Source organism: Leopardus geoffroyi, chromosome B2 (assembly GCF_018350155.1).
Source record: "Leopardus geoffroyi isolate Oge1 chromosome B2, O.geoffroyi_Oge1_pat1.0, whole genome shotgun sequence".
Lineage (NCBI taxonomy): Eukaryota > Metazoa > Chordata > Mammalia > Carnivora > Felidae > Leopardus > Leopardus geoffroyi.
The window spans coordinates 149,255,847-149,278,069 of NC_059332.1; the positions used below are offsets into that span (position 1 = coordinate 149,255,847).

General features: G+C 53.3%; 1 protein-coding gene across 1 annotated transcript; it reads right to left on the reverse strand.

Annotated features, from left to right (window-relative positions):
- Positions 1-12,968: 12,968 nt before the first annotated feature.
- On the reverse strand, positions 12,969-21,693 carry TBXT (T-box transcription factor T). Its single transcript, XM_045500890.1, has 8 exons — positions 21,488-21,693; positions 20,806-21,070; positions 19,934-20,068; positions 19,082-19,143; positions 18,899-18,960; positions 17,191-17,367; positions 15,670-15,799; positions 12,969-13,889 (listed from the first exon to the last, which is right to left on the reverse strand). Exons 1-8 carry the CDS (start codon positions 21,691-21,693, stop codon positions 13,616-13,618), a joined length of 1,311 nt encoding a protein of 436 aa, XP_045356846.1. The 3' UTR covers positions 12,969-13,615.
- Between the last annotated feature and the right edge of the window lie 530 nt (positions 21,694-22,223).

A 22,223-nucleotide genomic window follows, 5' to 3' on the forward strand; every position in this document is an offset into this window, starting at 1 on the left:
TGCGTCTCCCTCTCTCTCTGCCCCTCCCCTACTTGCACTCTGTCTCTCTCAAAAATAAACATTAAAAAAAAAAAAAAAAAAAAAAAAGATGTGCCACTTTCTCCAAAACCGTGTACCATTTAATTAGGATACACCCCACCTCCTGCTTTCCGGCCCATCAATCACCCAGACCCAAGGAATTTTCCCCAACGCTGTCTGAACTATGTGTTTTTCCCGATGAGAAGATTCTCCTACATAGGTGAGGAATGGCATTCATTTCCCACACTTGGCCTCTAAGAACTGAGCACACAGGCGTGGGCAGAGACGCTGCCCTCCACAGACAGAGGCGATGCTCCCCGCCCCCCCCCCCAGCCCCCTGGAAAATTAAGTGTAACTCCGAGGCAAAGGACGGGGCTGAACCACAGTATGTCGTGCACCCGAGGAGGAGCGCGGGACGAAGGTTATGCTGATGGTGGTGTTATTCACGAGGAACCAAGAAAGCCACTTCTTTGTCCACCTACACCACTTTTCAACGTTTCAGCACCCCTGGGGTTGGGAGTTTCATTGTCTAGAGAAACTTGAGTTTCTCTAGGGCAGGTCACTTCCTCTGCCCTCCTCCTTTCCTGCTCCCACCACGAAAGGCTGTCGGTCTGGTGTCTCCACCTCCCGCCGGGCTGCAAGCGGCCGAGGGACATGCCGAGGGACAGTTCTGGCCATGGCAGGATGGCATGGGGACAACCAGTCGCTCCTGTGCCTCCTTTTCTCCTTCCTCTGCTTGAGACCTGGACGGAAGCCTGCAAACGCAGAGGCCCCGGGACAGAGGATTCAATCCAACAGGGTGGGGCAGACAGAGACAAGAATGTGTGATCCTAGTAACAACCCACAGCCTCATCCTAAACCCGGGTCTGCCTCTCACCCGTCTCTCGTTGTGTAACGCGAAGGAAGCCCAATTACTTGGAGCCGCGTGGCTTTTGCAGAACTCATGCCTCTCTTGAGCATAAATAAAGCAGATTCTGATCAGAGCGTCAGATCCCACGTAGGGGAGGTGGGAACCATTAAGTCAGACACAAATATTTATCCAGCGGTGTGGACTTCAGCAGGCTGTGCGGAAGAATCCAGAGTGAAAGGCGCTCAGGCCGGGCTCCCCTGTGCAGCCTGCTTTCGTGGGTCTTGGAGGCAGCGCTGTGGCAAGAACCGGACGGACGCCTACACCTACCTGCGTTCACAAGTACCTGGGCCTGTCCGGCCCACGATCCAGTGAAAGCTGATTTCTAGGAAGGCTGAAGAAGCCAAGTGTGATGGGTTTGACCTGGGAAAAGGTGTTAACGGTCAGAGGGAAGGGGCGTCTGGGTGGCTCAGTCGGGTAAGACTGACTTCGGCTCAGGTCGTGATCTCACGGTTCATGAGTTCGAGCCCCACGTCGGGCTCTGCGCGGACAGAGCGGAGCCTGCTTGGGATTCTCTCTCTCCCTCTCTCTCTCTGCTACTCCCCTGTGTGTGCACTCCCTGTCTCTCTCCACATCAGTAAACAAATAAATAAACGTTCAAAAAAAGTAGAGGGAAAGAGTGATCTGGGCTGTGGTGGCTGTTTCTCCCCACACTTACATCATCTCCGTGTCTGTACCTTGGGGAGAAACCAGTCGTCAGGGTTTTTTCAAATTAGAAAAAAAACTGTCACTAAAAATTCTGTCAGTCCCCGAGGGCCAGACAGAAACGGCTGCCAGCTTCTCTTGCAGAGTGCGATGCAGAAGCGAGAGGCCGTGCCTTCCCCTCTTCCGTCCTTGGCACTGAGCGGGCCCCAGGGCAGCCAGGCGGCCCCCCGGCAGGGGCAGCCGCAGCCAGTCTTCAGTATGCAGCCGGAGATCAACGCTTGGCAGACGGCAGGTCCCCCGGACTTCTGGGACCGCAAAGCGACAGGCGACTCGGGGCGAGGTCCGTGCTGGTCTCACGGGTGCCGGGGACCCTGCGGGAGCGGACCCGGCAGGGAACAGGTGGGGCCGAAACCCACGTGCGCCCGGTGCTGCCCATCCACTGCGGCTGCGTGAGCCCCGAGCAGGTTTCTCATTCTGACCCGACAGGGGCTCCGCGTGGGCCCCGGCCGGCCCCGGACACGCCTTCCGGCGACAAAAGGGTGCCGTGCGGAGGGCTCGCCAGATTATGACGGAGACATGGTCTCCCGGTGTCTGGGAATGAGAGTCAATGGTATCTGGGTTTCCACTCAGATGAGGCCCCAGGAACTCAGAGCACACAGTTTAGCATAAGGTACGGAAGTCGGACCATCATGCAAACCACTATACGTTTAATTGCGTGTTAAGTTCTCCGTTTCAGAAAGAAGCTCAGAATTAAATTATGATCGTTGGGACTTTAAAAGTCAGGGAGTTCAGTTGGAAATGAGCACAAGCACAGGCAGCTACCTGGGAGGAACAGGTGCATCACAGAGACAGAGGAGAAGAGTGACCGGTCACGGGCATCTGTGCTTGCCTGCCGGGCTGGAGACACGCACTCGTGCACACACACACACACACACACACACACAGGGAAACGAGGAATTGTTCCTAGTGTAAAGCATGTTCTTACTTCTGCCTTCAGCAGCTGGCCAGGAGGAAACTCACTTCATTTATTTCTTTTTTAAGATTTTTTTTAAGCTTATTTTGAGAGACAGAGAGAGAGAGAGAGAGAGAGAGAGAGAGACAGAGAGAGAATCCCAGGCAGGCTCCACACAGTCAGCACAGAGCCCGACCTGGGGCTTGAACCCACGGAACTGTGAGATCATGACCTGAGCCGAAACCCAGAGTCGGGCGCTCAACAGACTGAGCCTACCCAGGCGCCCCGAAACTCATTTCATTTAAGGTGAGCAATGAGAAAGGCGCCAGCTCAATATTAGCCATTGAAACCACAGGGAAGAAAAGAAATCGGAGGAAAGAAACCAGAAGGCATTGATACATGAATAACACAGGGGAGTCTTTGCTTCTGGTTTCAGTAAAAACCGAATTCCTGAGACCGTTGATTGCAACTTAGCAAGAAAAAGAAGGACATGAGCTACAAAATAACAGCCTTTGTTCAGATTTCTCAGACACATAAATGGATTAAACTCTAGACGGTGACAAACCATCTGTAGGAGGGAAACACCCAAGAACACTGGCATCCACGTCAGAACGGCAAGGATGGGAGGAATGTGCGAAGGACGGCGGTAGGGACGATCTAGGGGAATGTTTTACATCTGCGTGGCTAGGACCCTGAGGAGCCTGAGCCACCGACTGGTGCTGCACCAGCCTCTAACCCTCTTCCACAGGCCTCCACCGCATGCCTCACTGGCTTCTGGGAGCAAAAGCTGGGATCGGGGAGGGGACTGCCCGGTGAGGTGTACAGGGTCTCACCCAAGTGCAAAGAGTCACTCGGACGGCGGGGGATGAGCGAGATGGCTGACAGCGATCCTTCCGAGGCATTCCAGGTCTTCAGAAATCGCAGCTCAGATATGAAGCCGCTCAGACAGGCCCTCGAACCATGCCAACTCCAGATCCCAGGTTCTGCTGACCCATCCCTCAAATTACGTGAGCCAGGAGTGAGCCGAACTTAAGAAACTGCAACCAAGCCCAGACCACACTCCACTAGAAATCAGGTCAACCTGTCCTCTCTTCAGCCCAACAGAGTAAAAGGCAGTGTCGTTAACTTCAACCGCGACGGTTCTTTTCTACAAAAATATCCAGCAGGAAATTGAAATTACAAGATATATGAAAAAGTGACCCATGGTTTTTTTTTTAAAAAAAAAGGACAATTGTCAAGACTCAGAAATCGTGAAGAGTCAGAGACTTGACAATGAAAACGCTGAGGGGGTATCCAGTGGGAAGAAGTCCATTCCATCCGTAGAGAGATGGTGAAACTCGGCAGAGACATGGACCCCAGAAATTAGAACCGTTGTAAATGCGAGACATAGAAAAATAAATCAGTAATATCAGTGATATATCAGTAACATCAGCCACTTGGGTGGCTCGGTCAGTTAGGCATCCAATTTCGGCTCAGGTCGTGATCTCACAGTTTGTGGGTTCGGGCCCCGTGTCGGGCTCGCTCTTCTCAGAGCCCACTTTGGATCCTCTGTTCTCTTTCCCTACGCAGCCCCCACCCCTGCTCACACACTCTCTCTCTCTCAAAAATAAATGAACAAAACAAAAAATCCCATCATCCTCAACGTGGCACTCAGACTCTTGACCCCACTCAGGCTTTCCAGGTAGTTTTTAAATAAATAATTAATTAATTAATTAAATAATTAAAGCAGACTCTCCCAACAATTAAAATAAAGCACGCATGCATCGTCTAAACCAGCTTTTTCTTTGGATCCGGTTAACAATGTTTACTACAATCCAAACATTATATGGAAACAGAGATGATTTAAAAATCGCCTTCTGAGCCCAAGACATTTTGCAACTTTTCATACGAATTTGAGTTATAAACTCCGCGTATTTTAATCCCAAATGAAAGACTCAAGTAAACTTTTCTACGAAAGCCTCGTGAAAAGGTTGATGTGATCAGCATCTCAGTTCTCCTTGGGGCAAGATCTTTGGATCAATGGAATACTTTCCTCCAAATTTTGGAACGGTACCAGATTGTTAATATTAAATAAGTACTTTTAACATCAGCTGTCTCTTTTCCTGAAATATGGTCAATGCTTTTCACATGAGCAGTGGAAATATTATAAGGAGCCCTCGCAAAACGTCAAACAAATGCCCATTGTCTGGTTTTCCTCTTCTGCGCTGATTGCCAGGTGTGCACCAAGCGTGATGGTCTCCATTGCAAAGCCATCATGAACCCGGCCCTTCCTGACTGACATCTCTTCTTCTGTGAAATTCATTCAATCTTACAGTTGATAGATTCATGAATGAAAGTTGTAACTCTTTAAAAGCTGAAAATAAAGGAAAAGAAAGAAAGGAAGGAAAGGAAAGAAGGAAAGGGAAGGGAAGGGAAGGGAAGGGAAGGGAAGGGAAAGAGAAAGGAAAGGAAAGGAAAGGAAAGGAAAGGAAAGGAAAGAGAAAGGAAGGGAAGGGAAGGGAAGGGAAGGGAAGAGAAGGGAAGGGAAGGGAAGGGAAAGAGGAAGGGAAGGGAAGGGAAGGGAAGGGAAAGAGAAAGGAAAGGAAAGGAAAGGAAAGGAAAGGGAAGGGAGAGGAGAGGAGAGGAAAAGAAAAGAGAAAAGAAAAGAAAAGAAAAGAAAAGAAAAGAAAAGAAAAGAAAAGAAAAGAAAAAAGAAAAGAAAAGAAAAGAAAATTCCAAGGACAAATGACTTCTCTGGTAAATTTTACAAAACATTTTTACAAAACATTTTATGAAATCAGCATTATTCTGATAATAAAAACTGATAAAGAGGTTATCCAAAAAAAGGTCATGCTCATATCCCTCAGAAGTAGATCAACAAAAATCATTATTAAAAATATTAGCAAATGAATCCAGTAATGTATAAAAAGTATATTACATAATGATCAATGGTATTTATCCGAAGAAAGCAAGATTGGTTTAAAGTTTGAAAACCAAATAAAGTAGTACATCATGGTAACAATTAAGAATAGAATTACCAGGGGCCGCTGGGTGGCTCAGTCGGTTGAGCATCCGACTTCGGCCCAGGTCATGATCTTGTGGTTCATGGGTTCAAGCTCCGGGTCGGGCTCTGTGCTGACAGTTCAGAGCCTGGAGCCTGCTTCCGATTCTGTGTCTCCGTCTCTCTCTCTGCTCCCCCCCACCCTGCTCTCACTGTCTCTCTCTCTCTCTCAAAAAAAAAAATAAAAACATTAAAAAAAAAAAGGAATCGAATTACCACATGATTCAGCAGCACTCCCATTTCTAGGCATAGATCCAAAAGAATGGAAAGCAGGGTCTCAAAATGGTATTTGCTCTCCTGGATTCACAGCAGTGTTATTCCCAACGGCCAAATGGTAGAGACCACCCAAGTGTCCGCAGACAGATGGGTGGATAAACAAAATATGGTCCATACAAACGACGGAATATTATTTAGCCTTAAAAAGGAAGGAAATTCCCTTTACAGGGATAAGTCTTGAGGACATTCTGCTCAGTGAATAAGCCAGTTACAAAAAGACAAATCCTGTATGATCTGTCTTCTGTGAGGCCCCTAGAGTCAGGACAGCCCCCGAGACAGAAAGGAGAAGGGTGGGTGCCTGGGCGGGGGGGGGGTGGGGGGAGCGAGGGTTTAAAAGGGACAGAGTTTCAGTTTGCCATCATGAGAACGTTCTGGAGACGGATGGTGGGAATAGTTGCACAACATGAATGTACGTGATGCCACATAAAAATGGTTAAGACGGTCAACTTTTCACGTCGTATGTATTTTACGACAATTTTAAAACCGTACAAGTCTCGGGCTCCCGGGGGGCTCAGTCGGTTGAGCACCCGACTCTTGGTCTGGGCTCAGGTCGTGATCTCACGGTCATGGGATGGAACGGGCATCGGACTTGGCACTGAGCGCGGAGCCTGCTTGGGATTCTCCCCCCGCCCCCCGCTGTGCTCTGTCTCTGTCTCTCCCAAAATAAATAAATGAACATTCAAAACCACACAAGTCTCGGCTGGCCCACCGGGGCCTGCCCGGTCCCGGCCTGCCCATGTCCCCCACTCCCCACCGCCCACCTTCGCTCCCTACGCTCGGTCCACGTTGCCCTTCTCATTCCTTAAGCGGAACGGCTGTCTCTACTCTCAGAGTCTCTGGCTTGCTGCTCGGCCCCAGGAAAGTGCTCCCACAGATCTGCCCCTGCCCACAGGTCTGTGTGACCTCAGGCTTGGCTTCAGTCACCTCCCTGGAGAAGCGCTCTTCTTACCTTACCTTAAGGGCTCCCAGCCCAGGTCGCCCTTCCTCCTAAGACACGGCTTATTTTCTCCCACGTACTTAGCACGATTCACACGTGTCTTCCTTTAAGAACTTTTTCTCTTGTTTTAGACGAAGCGACGGGGTTTCATCCACTGCGTTCCTTCTCCACCCAACGCTGTGTGTTAGCACACATGCGTATTCAGTATATACGGACCGACAGAAGGGGGCAGGACAGTCACAGCTGTGGAGGCTTGGGGGGGTCCACGCGTCTCTCCCTTTCCTGCCCGTTCACACCTCTACCTTCTTTTCTACAAAAAGGGGATCGTTTCTTAGGAGGTTGAGTTGACACATGCGATGCACTTAGGATAGTAACAGGCGCGTCATAAGCACCCAACATGGCAGCTGTTGCCAAGTCCCAGGAATGTAATGCTGGGAGTCGGGTCGGCCAGCTGGCTTCTGTGGGTGCGGGAACCAAAGCGGTGGTGTCCATTTGGGTGCCGAGAAGCGAGCGTCTTCTACCGAGAGGATTCTCCCTGGGATTTATGGGGGGGGGGGGCGTCTGGGACCTTTACGATGCCCTGGGACTGAACAATGGTCTCTTCGTTTGATGTCTGGAAGCTTTTACACCTGAGTCAATGAAGATCCCGGGTGAGTCAGCAGTAAACCTTTCCTTTTAAGTGGAAGAAGGGCCATAGTGAGCGGGGTTGGGAAGGGGAACCTCCACCTTCCAGAACCTCTGCAAGCAGGTCACTTCTAGGGGAGAGTGTACATGGAAGGGAGGAGCTGGAAAAACACCTCCACTCAAACTCTCACCAGGGGAAACCACTCTGTGGGGAATGCTCACCACTGGTTCTCACATCATCAGGCTTTTAACCGCCATTTACCTGGTGAGACAGCTCACCTCACTTAGAAGCCAAAGTCGGACGCTTCACCGACCGGGCCACCCAGGCGCCCCAGATAATGTTTATTTATTAACACAGGTTCTCTATAAATCGACACCGAAGAGTAATCATAGGTTAAAAAAGAACAGGATAAAAGGGGGGATACGTTTTTGCTGTTTAAGGGTGTTTTCAATAGTACATTTTAATGCCATTTGGGATCATTTACTAAACACGTGAGGTGCCTTCATTAGAACTGAAACCCAGTATGTCTAACTTAAACACATAAAAGGCATAAGAAGCTATTAGTTAAAAAGCGGTGTTCATTTGTAATGAGAAAAAAATATATATTTTTGGATTCACCCCGAATTATTTGACTCAGAAATGGACAGAGAGTTGACGATAAGTTGAATTACTGTCTCCTGACTCTTGGGTCTCATCTCCCACCGAATGCCCTGGGTGGGGAGTTATGGTTCCCCGTCCCACTGATGTAGGGCTTAGCCGTGTGACTTGATTGGAATCACAGAAGATGGGTGACAGTTAAAGCTGGCGGGCTATGAGTAAAAGGTTTAAGAAGCGTGGAAATTTCTGTTGGATCTCCTGTCACTCCCAACCTCCACCATGAGAACCACATCCCCAGAGGGTGTGTCCCTTGAGCCTGGTCCCTGAGGAAAAAAAAAAAAAACCCATGGACCATACTTAGACCAGTCCTGCCTGGAAGGGAGCCACAGACCCCAATCTGCAGACCCTGACAAATAAGATCGGGGTCTGTGGCTGTCTTCCAGGCAGGGCTGGTCTAAACCCAAAAAAGGGTCTGGTTTTGTGAGCACCTGAGATTTTGAGGTTGTTACACAGCATTGTCATGTCAAAACCTGATAAAACTTGAGAACTGCAGACTTCCTGGGGCGCCTGGGTGGCTCAGGTGATTAAGCGTCCGAATCTTGGTTTCGGCACAGGTCGTGATCTCACAGTTCAAGAGATTGAGCCCCGAGTTGGACTCTGTGCTGACAGCACGGAACCTGCTTGGGGTTCTCTCTCTCTCTCTCTCTCTCCCCCTCTCTCGGCACCCCCCTCACTCTCACTCGCACGTGCCAGCTCTCTCGCGCGCGCTCTCTCTCTCTCTCAAAATAAATAAATGAACCAAAAAAAGAGAATTGGAGAATTTCGTAACCAACGTGAAACTCAGCAGGGACTTGGAAGCACATGGAGTTCTTTGTCTAAATGGAATATTCCAGCCACACAATCCTTGAGCACATACATAGAGGCTTGATGGGAGGCGGATGTTTACACAGGTGTCAAACATGACACGCTGGGATCAGGGGTCACTATCCCTACTCACGTTCAAGCCTAGGCTTTGTTCCTAGAACAAGGTAAGAGAGCGTATCCATCAAAACGATCTTCTCATTCGTTAGGGATGGATTCTTTCTGAGAAAGAGACAAGAGATATCAGAATAAAGTCTTGTCTCAAATAAGGCCCTAAGCAGATTGGCCCGCTCTTTTCGGTCCAAAAGTTATTGACTCTTAAGACCTGAGGCCCTCCATAACCCCAAACCTATGCCAATGAAGGCCAGGAGGAGAAAAAACCCAGAGTTACTGCCTGTTTAATGGAGAGAGGAGCACCAGGCTGCCTCAGATGGATCGTGTGATTCTCGATCTTGGGGTCATGAGTTCGAGCCCCACGTGGGGTGTAGAGTTTACTTAAAATAAAAAATAATAATAAAAATAAAGGGGAAAGAAAACATCGGCTGGCACACGAGTGTGGCCAATGCAGCCTTTTGGCCCCTCCCAGCCGAGGAGCTGGCCCTGGGCCCAGAGGAGACCTCGCTGATGACGCCACGGGGGGCACTTCTGGGTGTAGAAGAAAGAGAACATGGTGCCTTCAACTTGCAGGTGCAGGCATTTCCACGCGTTTTCCACCTGAACACAGCGAGTTTCACGTCACTCTCCCGAAACCGAAACCTTTCCCCCACTCAGGTTTGGCTTCAGAGTCTCTTACCTTCTGTCACGTGCAGAGTTTTGCCCAGAAAATGCTTCTCAGTTTTTCCTCTTCAATTTTGACCCTCTCGCTCTAGTGACCGGCCAACTCAGGGTCGCCTGATACATTCCACTGCTTGTTTTCGCAACTGCGCTCCCACCTGGAGAAGTCGAGTGGAGCGCAGTTCATTTTCATCCCCATTGGAAGGGAAAGTGTCTTCCGAGTCGTCCTGAGCTGTCCAATATTGTCCATCTGTCCCCAGAGCTCTGAAGGCAGCTCTGTCAGTCTTCCGTTCTTAGCAGCAACAGCTCCGTGCTCCGTGTGGTCTGATACATCCTTACGATCTTCTGATACCTATTCTCACATATTCTCTGTGCCCTTTGTAGTCTTATTCTCCCGACCCCAAGGGGGTTCGTATTTGACCTCCCTTTTCCTCATTATTTTTTTTCTTCCGTTCTAAAGACTTCTTTCTAGACCCTTCTAGCACTTCTGTAGATTTCTGGCTTTCCAGCTTCACGTCCTTTCTGATGAGCGGTTGACTCTTACCTTCAAAGGCAACCACCTTTTTACGAGCTACATGTGGGTTCCACTAAGCCCTCTGCTTTGTCTTTCCAGAGATGAGCCAAACCACTCCATCAGAAAGTCGTGTTCCGATCCTGGATTTCTCATAGAGATGTTGCGGTTTCTCTCATGTTCTTTTTTAATATTCTAACATCTGCCATCAAGTCCTCTCAAACTCGATGGCTGTCCTCTGTCGTCTCTTGTCTCTATTACCACGTGGACCCGAATGCAGCGCCCCTGCCAACAATCGGAGAGCCTCTTCGAACGTTCCGATCGCTTCTGCCTCTACACTGCCTGGTGGCCTCTTTTCTTCCTCCGCAGTCCTGTTTCCTCTTGTGCACTGGTGGTGAAAGTTCCTGGTGTCTTTTGGGTTGTCTTTCTTCCGTTGAATGAATTTCACAGCATTTCCAACTGACCCAGAAGGTAGCCAATGGGACAAAGTGCTGCCCTGAAAAGTTCAAGTTCTGGATAAAACAGATCTTTTTTTTTTTTTTAACGTTTATTTATTTTTGAGAGGGAAAGACAGACAGACAGACAGAGGGTGAGTGGGGAGGGGCAGAGAGAGAGGGAGACACAGAATCCGAAGCAGGCTCCAGGCTCCGAGCTGTCAGCACAGAGCCCGACGCGGGGCTCGAACCCATGAACTGTGAGATCATGACCTGAGCTGAAGTCGGATGCTCAACCAACTGAGCCACCCAGGTGCCCCAAAAAGTATTTTTCTTTTTAGAAGGCATAACCCTATCACCACCACCTTTCCCCCAAAAGGAAAAAGATCTAATAAAACGACCCAGCCACACACATTAAAAGTCGTAGAGAACAGTTTCTAAAGACCACTTTCACTTTATATACATACAGGGGTCAGTCCCCCCGGAAGCCACAGACAAGGGATGCAGATTATACAATTTCTTTTCAAATATTGGGCTGTGTATCTCTTTTTCTTCGTGAATAATTGAGAGCCTGCCTTAATCTCGGTAGAGAAATAATTCCTAGGAATGTCCCTCCAGATAAGAAAGAAATTTGCAGTCCAAATCAGGACAGACGGCCTAGGATCTTGACTAGATGTTTCTTACATGCAGCCATACCTTATTCTAAGGATTCCATAAGCAGCGCTGGGCAGCTATTTGTTTTATTGGCCTAGAATTTTATCTATGATGCTGTAGCACAAATCACTGTTTCTACCCACTTTCCGACACCTTTATCTCTTTCATTTCTCACCACAACCCCAGCACACAAGCATGTTCTTCCTCCGTCTTTACAGATGAGGAACTCGAGTTTCCGGAGTGCGTAACTCACTCTCCTGGGGTCCCACAGCAAGTGGGGCCAACGGGCACCCAAATCCAGGTCTTCTCCCCCAAACCGTGGGCTCTTGGCACCACATGGCTGTCGCCGCCCCACCGCACAAGCAGGAAATCACTGTTTGGTTACGTCAGTATTAATTCCCCGAATTTGAACCGGGGGTCACCTTTAGAAACTCCCGTGTCCCTCGTCTACAGGTAAAATCGGTCTCCCTGGCCAGAGTGGAAGGCCCCTGGAGAGAGGGCCGTGGGACTCAGTCTCCCTGCAGTCCCCAGCATGGGGCAGGGCCGTGTTCCCTGGCCGCGACCTCCAGGAACATGTCCTCAAGACAAGAACCCTCCGCCCAGTCTCCTCTTGCTCCCTTCAGGTCAGTCCTGGGGGACAAGACCCTGATGCCAGCCTTCACAGAGCAGCCGGCTGCAGGGGAGTCCAAGTTCCCGGGATCCCAGGGGACTGTCCGCCCCTCCAAAGCCCAGCGCTTCTCCAGCAGACCCCGCCTGTGCTGGGCAGGAGCCACAGTGCAGACTACGGCCCGTTTCACTTCCCACTTCTACTCGCGCGTAATTCAAAAATTACGCTCGTAACACCTTTGTCAATAAACCTTCTGATGTGGGATCGGTCTGCACGTGAGCAGTGGTTACGAAATCGAGGAAAACTAGGGGCAAAGAGTGGACGAGAGCCGTGTCCCGCTTGGAAAGCAGGCACAAGGGCCCCGCACACTCAGCCCTTCGCGCTGAGTTCTGGGTTCGCCCTCAGTACGACAAATGGATCGCCGCGGGTCCTAGAAAGAGCAGTGGAGTGGAAGGAAGCCCCAGCATTGGGCTGGGCCCCTGGCCATGGTACCTAAGGAGTTCACGAAGGGCGCTAAAAAGTTAGCAGTGCTGACTTGTAAAAACACTTCTCCCACTCCCTCGGGAAGTTCCGAAGCCCCTCTGCCTCGTTTCTCTTCACCCTTAACGTCCACGACAGCACGTGTATCCATAGTGTCACCTTACTGGCCGAGCTCCGACGGACTGGCCATCTGTAGCCCTTGGCAATTCTGAATAGGAGGTTCAAATACGCAGCATCAAACTAAGGGTTCAGCCACTAGATGGAAAGACTGCCCCGATCGAGCCGTCTGGTTCTCTGCTCAGAACGCCAGCAGGGAAGATATTTACCAATGCTCTATTGTTCCCACATATCAACTGTCGCTTTGTGTCAGTTCATGTTAGCCCTGGCCATCGCCCACAATGTCATCCCCCACGACTCTCTCTCGGTGTTGACTTTCTTGAAAGTCAATTATCACCTTCTGCATTTTTGTGGTAATGAGCAACGAGTGAATACACACAGTTCACACGCAGTTCTGCAGCTCGTTAGATGAAGCATTAAGGTTCACAACAGATTACAATGCTCCTTTGGGACGAGGTCTTTGCCACCGGCCGTCACAGACTCTCGCCCCCCCCCCCCAAAGAGGAGTCTGAATAAAAACTAGACCAACCAAATTTGGATATTGCTTTTATTTTGCAGAAAAAGGCCTCCTGCTGATTGTCTTTGGCTACTTAAAAGACAAACATAAACGATCATAGGTTTAACAGCACAAGAGATTAACTACCGATGCTCGAAATGAACACGTTCTAGTGGGCAGAGCGGGCAAGTCTGCGTTTCAACTACAACCTGCTGTCCTCGGCTGTGACATGATCCTGTCCTTCCCGGCACAGGCCCACCTGTGACCGCCGCCACAGAGGGTCTGGGAAGTCCTCCAAAGCCACAAGGAAGAGAACTGAGTGTGCGTCTCTCTTGCACGAGTAGGACCGGTGGGGTTCACAACTGCCGGCGGGCCGAGGCTGCACGGGCCGTATGAGAAACGCCACGTGTCTGACCCCAGCAAATGGCATTTATCGCGAATCGCGGTAAATTCGGGCCGCCGCGCTGCGTCCGTGCGGAGTTCCCTGAGGGTGCGCGGCGGGCACGGCACTCCTGAGGGACAGTGGGACACGTGTCCCTCCTCCTAACCGTAAAGGGAGGGTGACAGGGCCTGTTTCCTTCCCTCAACCCAGGAGCGGCCACCTCGGTACCTGGGAGGTGAATCGGGCCCGCACTCGCGGCCGCCACAGCGAAGTCCCGCGTCGTTTACGACACAGGCCTCGATTCACATGGAAGGTGGCGACACGGGCGTCCACGAGGCTATGAGGCGGGCTTGGGCCGAGGCGTCGTACTGGCTGTCAGGGATGTCTGTGGCCGCGGGGGCCCCTTCGTACAGCGGGGATCCCGAGGAGGGGGAGGCCGGGACCGGGTGGGCGAGAGGCGCCGCGTGTGCGGAGGGTCCCCGGAAGAACTGGGCGCCCAGCCCGTTGGACATCCCCGCGGCCTGGGCGCCGGGCGTGATGGAGCCGCTGCTCACGGACCACAGGCTCGGGTACTGGCTGAAATGCAGACGTGGAGACAGTCAGGCAGAGACCAGGAGCGGGGCCCCAGACCGGCTGCGGGAGGGACAGCCACGGCCAGCGACCCGGGTGCTGACCAGGGCGCCGGACGGCGTCTTCCAAGCAGGTCACCCGCTCTGTTAGTCGACCACACCCTGAGGCGTGCACAAGCGCCGGGCACATCTATCAACAACACACAGGACCGTGGGAGCCAGACGGAGAGCGCTGCGCGCACACACGGCAACTCTCGATGCCAAGGACGCCAGGCTCGTGGTTTGGCGCCCTCATGCAGAATCCGAATCCCCGAATACCCCCAATCGGATGCTTCGGCACGCCCCCACCCCACTGCACCGACCCTCGAGAGGCAGACAACACCCTCCTGAAGCATGATGGTTTGGAAGGTGCTTCTTACGGTGACTCCAAAACAGACACTGTCCTCTGCACCTTGTCCTGGGCAGCAATGCCCGCCAGCGGGCAGCAAGAACGGGTCTGAGAGTCGGACCCGGAGCCCTGCCCTTCCCTAGCTGCGTCAGGAACACTGGCCTGTAACCAGTTTTGAGCCTGTCTCCCAATCCGTGGAAGGAGGGGTTGGACATCGGTATTAGACCCTTCGGTCTGGGAACACCGACTTCAGCAGGTTGCAAACCTGCTAAAATCGTTTGGAGAAAACGTCTTCCTATAAACGAAGGCGACCTTCCTCTACGTGGTGCAATAATGCTTACCGAGCCATGTGCTGTATTTCAGCTGTATTTGAACTTGAAAACAACCCTGAGTTGAAGGAAGTAGTCTACTGCCCCCTGTTTATAGACAGAACACATGGCCCTGAGATGCCCAGTCCGGATGGTGCTGTGGGGACCCACCCCCCCCCGCCAGGGGTCTGTAACCTGCAGGTGATCCCATTTCTGTGCTGGTTTCTAAGCGACCGTCCCGCCCTCGAAAGGTTGGCTGCTTTACGCACCTGAAGCGCTGTTTGCTTTATTTTTTACAGGCAGACACTTAGATTCTTATTATCAAAGAATTCTTTCCTAGACGAAAGAATTAAGATCTGAGGCATAGCATGATAGGCTAAATAGAATAAAGGCACTGCTTTCGAAGTCGAGATAACTTGCCTACAGCCTCATTCTACCGTGAGCCACCAACTTGCCAAATCATTTAATATCCCTGAGCCTGTTTCCTCCGTAGAAAATGAGAGTTGACTTTCGACTTTGTCTTAGTTTTTTGTAATAATCCTACGAAAACCCTCCATATGTTCACCAATCAGCTTGATTTTTTAAGCCCATCTCCCCCTACATTATTTTCAAGTTAATAATAAAACATTCATTGTTCTTTACTAGTTACCAGCAACCACGTTAAGGACTTTGGTCCTATATCCACAGGAAAGCCAACTACATCTCTTCCCGTAATTTAATAGCTCTTCTCAAGAAAAGGTGCTAGAAACATTTTTTCAGGTTACACCTGCTGACCCCAACTCTGTTAAAGACAAAGAGATGGGGTCATTTGGCATTCTTGTAGAAACGAGGCTCCGAGAGTTTAAGAGACTTGTCCTTCGCAGGAACTAGTAAGTGCCAGAGCCAGGATGGGGGCCCTGGCTTCCCTGTTAGATCTCTATCCATGCCACACCACGGTCATGCAACCTGGGATCCCCGGGTTAGTGGTATGGCTACAAATAACAGCCCAGCCACCCCCAGGTGAAGGGCAGAATAAAGACCAAGGATGGAAACGGCAGGACGTCACATTCGGGGTCCCAGGACGCTCTGCATCATGTCCAGACGTACATTACCTGGAGCCAGCGGGCGGGCCGGCGCTGTGGCCCACGGGTAGCATGCTGGTATGGGCAGGCGTTCCAAGGCTGGGCCAGCTGTCGTGGGACTGGAGCATGGATAAGCATGCAGACGGATTGTCAGAATAGGCTGTGGGAGGTGACAAGCCATCGTTACGGACGCCATTGGCCTGTTTCATTGGTCATCAAAGGCAAATATTTATGGCCGCGCGTCTGTTTTGGAAAATGCATCCAAGTCAACCCAAGCCTTTTCTTTATCTTTAGATCAGCAGATGCCCCGTAGAAACGGAATCCTACAACCACTGGATGGGGGATTAATTATCTTTAAATTTTGTTAACGTTTATTTATTTTTGGGAGACAGAGAGACACAGAGCGTGAGCGACGGAGGGGCAGAAAGAGAAGGAGACACAGAAGCGGAAGCAGGCTCCAGGCGCCGAGCCGTCAGCACAGAGCCTGACGCGGGGCTCGAACCCACGGACCGCAAGATCATGGCCTGAGCCGAAGTCGGACGCTTAACCGACTGAGCCACCCAGGCGCCCTAGGGATTAATTACCTTTAAAAATAAAAATAAACAGGGGCATCGGACTTTGGCTCAGGTCTCGATCTCGCGGTCCGTGGGTTCGAGCCCCGCGTCGGGCTTTGGGCTGACAGCTCGGCGCCTGGAGCCTGCTTCGGATTCTGTGTCTCCCTCTCTCTCTCTGCCCCTCCCCTGGCTGCCGCTCTGTCTCTCTCTGTCTTTCAATAATAGACGTTAAAAAAAATAATAAATGTAACTACCCTGTCTTTTCTGAAAACACTTGCTTCAGACAAAACTAGATTTTCTAACCTCAGGGTCCAGCCGCTGGTTGAACAAGTCCCAGCGACTATGTCTTTCCCAAATAAGCCCCCTTCATTTCAAATCAGCTTTAATTGCTTAATTGTTTTATGGTGTTCATTAACTATGTTCCTCTTTTTAGAGCCAGGCAATATCAAGTCTAGCCGTGCACGGTGTTAGAGGAAGTTAGGGAAGGGATGTCAGTGGTCCGGCCCTGTGCTCAGTCTTTAAGCGCTCGTCAGGATCAGCCGGAAGACTGCGGATTCAGTAGGTGTGGGGTAGTTTCCAGGTGATGCCCACGCCACTGGCCCAGGCACCACACTTGGAGAGGCACTGGGAAATCACGCGTGGGTCTGGTTCAGCCAGCAATTCTCACGCCCATCTGACCCAGCATCATCACTTTAGAGGGGTCCGTAAAATATCTAAACCTGGGCCCCCAGAGACAGACCCGCAGCTCAGGAAAAACGGATGCGTTTCAGCACCGCAAGCCCCCTGGTCCGGACCTCACACCTTCAGTGCGAAGCCAGCGGTGGGCGGGATGCGAAACGAAGGTCCGTCTTGAGCCACTAAGGGGCTGGCTTGGGTCCGCTCCAGAGGACATTCTTCCAATCCTGGTCTCCAGAACCCATCCTACCGATAGAGGCTTCTCCAGACGCGGTCTCCCATCCACCCCCAAAGCCCGGGTCTACTGCGACTTAGAACTTACTTGGAGAATTATTCCGATGTGCATAAGGGCTGGGGTAGGGGGACGGACGGTGGTTCCTCAGGGCGGGGTACCTTTCACAGCCGTGAGTGGACGGAAGTGAGAGGGGCCCTCCGAACTGTGGGTGGGGGGCGGCGGGCGGGCACAGGGTGCTGGTTCCAGGGATGAGCCACCCCCCTGCTGTGAGAAAAGAGTGCTGAGTAACTGGCATTTGCATACCTCCCTTATTTAAAGGACAGGAGAGCGGAGACCAGAAAACCGGGGATGTCTTCCTGAGGGGTCCCCGACGAAGAGAGGACTCATAGTGTCTAACACCAAGTCCCCAGATCAAGTCCCGAGGCATCTGGGCTTCAGCTCCACCTGAGAGGCCATAGGCGGACGAGGGTTGCCACAGCCACAGGGCACCCGAGAAGGGCTGGGGAACCCCAGCCTCGGCCAACACCTGCTGCTTCCTCACCCCCTCTGCCTCAACCCCCCAGAACCTTCCGAGGCCTGTCAGCTTCCAGGCCCTAATTGCTGAGCATGAAAAAATGCGGAAACAGATGAAATTCAGAACCAGAGATGCGCTCAAGACACATGGGCGACACACGCACGTGGCGCCCCCTCCCCTCCCTTCACCTGCTCCCACCACCCCCCCCCCCCGCCCCCTGCCCCAGGAGCTGTGTCCCCACTGGAGCCAGTTTCCTCCTGCTTTTCTTCCGCTTTAGGCTCAAGGTTCCCCCCGTCGTGCATCAGAGAATCACTCCCTCCACACCCTGCCCGCCAGTCACTGGTTTGTAAGGCTTTTTTTTTTTTTTTTTTTTTTTTTAATTCAGAAACGCAACCTGTAAAGGGACAACTATCCTGGCTCTAATTTCCAAACGACAAACAATTCCTGGGACAACACTTAAATGAGGGAAAGGTCCCGTGTGCCGAGCGGTGGCAGCCCACGCGGGAGCCACTTTGGAAGAGCTGTTTGTTAAATTAGCCGAGAAGAGGGTTAAAGAAGAGATAGACCGGAAACGTGCCATGCCGGTCTATCCGGCCTCCGGAAGAAGCGGCAAACACGAACTTTTCTGTCCATTATTTAAACTCCAAGCCCCTTCCCTGTATAGAGAGGACAGCTACACAGAACTTGGCCTCCTGATGGCTCTCTAGACCCGCACCCCCGGGCTCTGGCTGGTGCGACTGGAAAAGGGAGCTGGACTGGGAGCCCTCTTCCCAGCCCGCAAGCCGCCGTTCCCTCTAAAACCAGCCTCAGGTGACGGGCCACCCCTGGAACCGAAACGGGCCAAGGGAAAAACCACACCGCTCATGAGCATCGTTGCCAACACGATCCCCCCGTCTCCTATCGCTGACAGAGAGAGAAGCCGTGTCTAACGAGCTGGCTTCTCCACTTGCCCAACACGGCAGGGTCCAGCCACCCACCAAGATCTCAGCGATCCCACCCAGCCCTGGCTCGAGCTGCCTCGGAGCCGGACAAAAGAGCCCAGGTAAACTCTCCCCGGGCTTCTCGGTCAAGGGTGCTGAACGGCACCCACAGCCCTCCCAGCTGGATCGAGGGTGAAGACCAGTAGTAAAGGAGCCTCAACATCATGGGCCCACGTGCCCTGCACGGCAGAAGGGCGGTCAACTCCCCCAAACGCGCCGCGGGTCGCCCCTCCGGCTTCCGGCCCTCAGCTGCCTAGTCCCCGAGGGAAGGGACGCCGAGACAGAGTGCAACAAACCGTACATTGGGAGTACCCGGGCTGCTGGCTGTCTCCAGGCTCCTCTGTCATATCCTTGTGATCGCTCCTGTCAAAACAACGCATCGAACTGTCAAAAAGGAGAACTTTTCGGAAAACTGCATTTGCAGAAATATTTCCTCTTTCTGCATATTTCTTGGCCCGCAGGGTAGAAGCTAGAAATCTCTCACCTTTCCTTTGCGTCAAGGAAAGCTTTTGCAAACGGATTGTATTTAATTTTAAGAGCTGTGATCTGAAAAACAAGAATTCACAGTTACTGGTACACAGCCGAAGGATTGTTTGGTACCGGGAAATTGGGAAACATCAGCGCGTCCCTTTAAAGATTCAGACAGAACCGGACCCCCTCCCGGTGGATTTTTCTGTTTGGGTCTCAGGTGGCTGAGCAATGGGAACATTTCACAAAGTACGTTGTTAAAAGCTGCTTTTCTGAGTGGAAAGCACGGGAAGAAGTTTAACCCGCGGCCGACAACGTTCTGCGCGCAGAAATCAAACCAACGTGGTTCAAAACATAACCCGGATCCGCTTGGGAAAGAGCGACCTTCCAGGGCCCTCGGGTGGCCAACAGGGACAACCTAACCGGCTCATCGCAAAACGTCTGCACGCTGGGCTCAGACTTCGAGATTTACAGGCAGGGACCAGGGTTGGGCACCTTGCAGAATCTTGCCCCTCCCCGCTGCCGGTCAGGACGCTTTCCAAAGATTTCCCCCCTCCCTCCCTCATCTTGCTCTCAAGAAATTCGCACGGCACTTCGCCTAAAAGTTTTGCTCTTTTGGTTCGGAGATCCATTTGCTAGATGGTTCTAGTTTTAGACGCGTTGACAGAGGAGGGCGGGCAAAAGGCCTGGCCAAGGACCGGGACTAAACTTTTCGCCCCTCCGGGCCGAGTCTACGTTCATGGCAGGTTATCTGATGAGGCCTTACTTACCAGGCTAAAATGCCCCAGGGCCCCACACGCAGAGTCTCTGCATGCTTTGTGAGCTCCGAGGGAACGTCGCCCACCCCGACGCCCTCCCCGCCGCTCACCTCCTCGTTCTGATAAGCGGTCACCGCTATGAACTGGGTCTCGGGGAAGCAGTGGCTGGTGATCATGCGCTGGGCGCCCCCAACTCTCACTATGTGGATCCGAGGCTCGTACTTATGTAAGGAGTTCAGCATGATCTGGGGGAAGCAGAGAAACCAGACCTTCAGATAAGGAAACGTCCCTTGCCCTGCTGCCGAGGAGAAAAATACACGCCATGTGCACAGAGCCGTGTAGCTCACAGCAAAGTGTCTCTTTGCTGGTAAGTGGGCGGGTTTCCCCACGGGCACTGCTTCCCAGGACCAGTGTTAAAAAAAAAAAAAAAGGAATGTGAGATGCTACACCCCATTAAAGGCAATGAATGCCCATCGTGAACTCCTTTGACCCGGTGGAGTAACCTGTTAATGCTTCCAGGATGGGAAGCAGACGTCTTTAAAAGCCTGAGCTTGTGCGCCAGGCGCTTGAACCTGGGGTCTCCCGGTTGGGCTCTCAGAAAATGCCAAATTTACAAGTTTGTTCAGAGCACCGGGCCACACGGCAGCCCCTATTTAGCTCCAAAGTGACCACTGCCCCTCAAGGCTGGTATTTTCTCTGCCCCTAGGGCGGTCGAGGGCTTGATTGCAAAAGCTCCCCCCAGCCTGAGACCCAGACCCGCTGAGTCGTCAAAGGGGAAGCTTTGCCCCCTGCCCCGCACTGCAGGCCTTGGTGCTGCCGGCATCGCTTTCCTATAAACAACACCGAAGGCTTAATTGAGGCCGGCGGTGGCAGTTTCTCCCGGACAGAGGTCACCTGGCGCGCACGCACAGCCCCGCCCAAGGCTCCGCCAGCGGAAGGTGCGGCCCCTGCCCCTGCCCGGCGCGGGCTCCATCACACCCACCTGACCCCCTCCGTTGAGCTTGTTGGTGAGCTTGACTTTGCTGAAGGATACAGGCGCCTTCATCCAGTGCGCCCCGAAGTTGGGCGAGTCGGGGTGGATGTAGACGCAGCTGGGCGCCTGCGGCTCGGGCTTGCCGCCCGGGACCCACTCTCCGTTCACATACTTCCAGCGGTGGTTGTCGGCCGCCACGAAGTCCAGCAGGAAGGAGTACATGGCGTTGGGGTCCAGGCCGGACACGTTCACCTTCAGCACCGGGAACATCCTCCTGGAAAGGAAGGAGTGCGGCAGGAGGACCCCCAGAGAGGAGCTTTCGGACGGAAGGCACGCAACCTGGGACAGAGGCGGCTGTCATGTGGGGGCAGAGAGAAGCCCCCACGCCCCCGCTGCCCAGAGCCCCCCTAGGTCCCCAGGCGTCCCCCACGCACTCTCACGGCCTCCGGAGGCAGGGTCGGGGAGCACCGGCCGAGGGTTCTCCGCGCGCGGGGCAAGCGCGTGTCCCCGGGACGCCTCCCGAACTTCCGCGGGGATGACCTCAGGAGAGTGGCGGCGGGGGCACACCGAGCTCCGCGGCCGAGCGAGCGGAAGGGAGCAAGAACCACCCCCACCCCACCCCCCCCACCCCCCCCCCCCCGTCCCGGCAGGAAGACTTCTCCGGGCCCCCAGGCGCCCCGCGCGCGCCTACCGGCCATTCTTGGTCACGATCATCTCGTTGGTGAGCTCCTTGAAGCGCAGCCACAGCTCGCTCTCCTCCAGGCCCACGCGCAGCTCGCGCTCCGTGGGGTCGCCCTTCTCGCTGCCCGCCTGCAGCTCGCTCTCCACGGCGCTCAGCAGGTGGTCCACTCGGTACTGCAGGCTCTTCCCCGCGCCCTCGGCGCCGGGCGAGCTCATCCTCCCGCCCGCCCCCTCCCCGCCGCCCCCCGAAGCCCCGACTCGCGACGCGACGGCCACCTTCACCCCGGCCGGCGGCCGCTTTTCCGACACGGCGCCGGGCTCCCGGGCGGAGGGCGAGGAGCGCGACCTGGGGGGGGAGGGGGCGGGGGAGAGGGGTGGGGGGGAAGGCTCTTCCACTTGAACTCCCGCGACGCACGACCCGAGTAGGTCTCCGGGGACCGCACCGGCGTCCCCTCCCATAAATAGGGCCGCGGCGGCCGCCGAGGGGAGCGGCCGATTGGGCCGCGCGCCCTTTGAAGTGCGGGGGCGACTGCCCATTGGCCGCGCGCGGCCATTTCAGACCCGGCGCGGGGGCTGGGGACGCCGGGGGACCCACCCCGGGCTCCCGCGCCCGCTTCCTGTCAGCCGGGGCCCCGGCCCGACGCGTCCCCGGCCCGGCCCCTCCGCCCCCGCCCTCCCCCAAGCGTTTGCGCCTCCATCAAAGCGGCAGGGCGGGGGCCGCGGGGCCGGGCGCCGGGGCTGGGCCC

Bases quoted from the DNA above. Each gene is read 5' to 3' on its own strand.
- TBXT (XM_045500890.1), bottom strand. From the start codon at position 21,693: ATGAGCTCGCCCGGCGCCGAGGGCGCGGGGAAGAGCCTGCAGTACCGA. The intron at 18,961-19,081 runs GTGAGAGATTTC...TTGTTTTGACAG, and splicing joins TTCCTTGACGCAAAGGAAAG to GAGCGATCACAAGGATATGA. The intron at 15,800-17,190 runs GTAAGTTCTAAG...CACCTCCCACAG, and splicing joins ACATCGGAATAATTCTCCAA to CCTATTCTGACAATCCGTCT.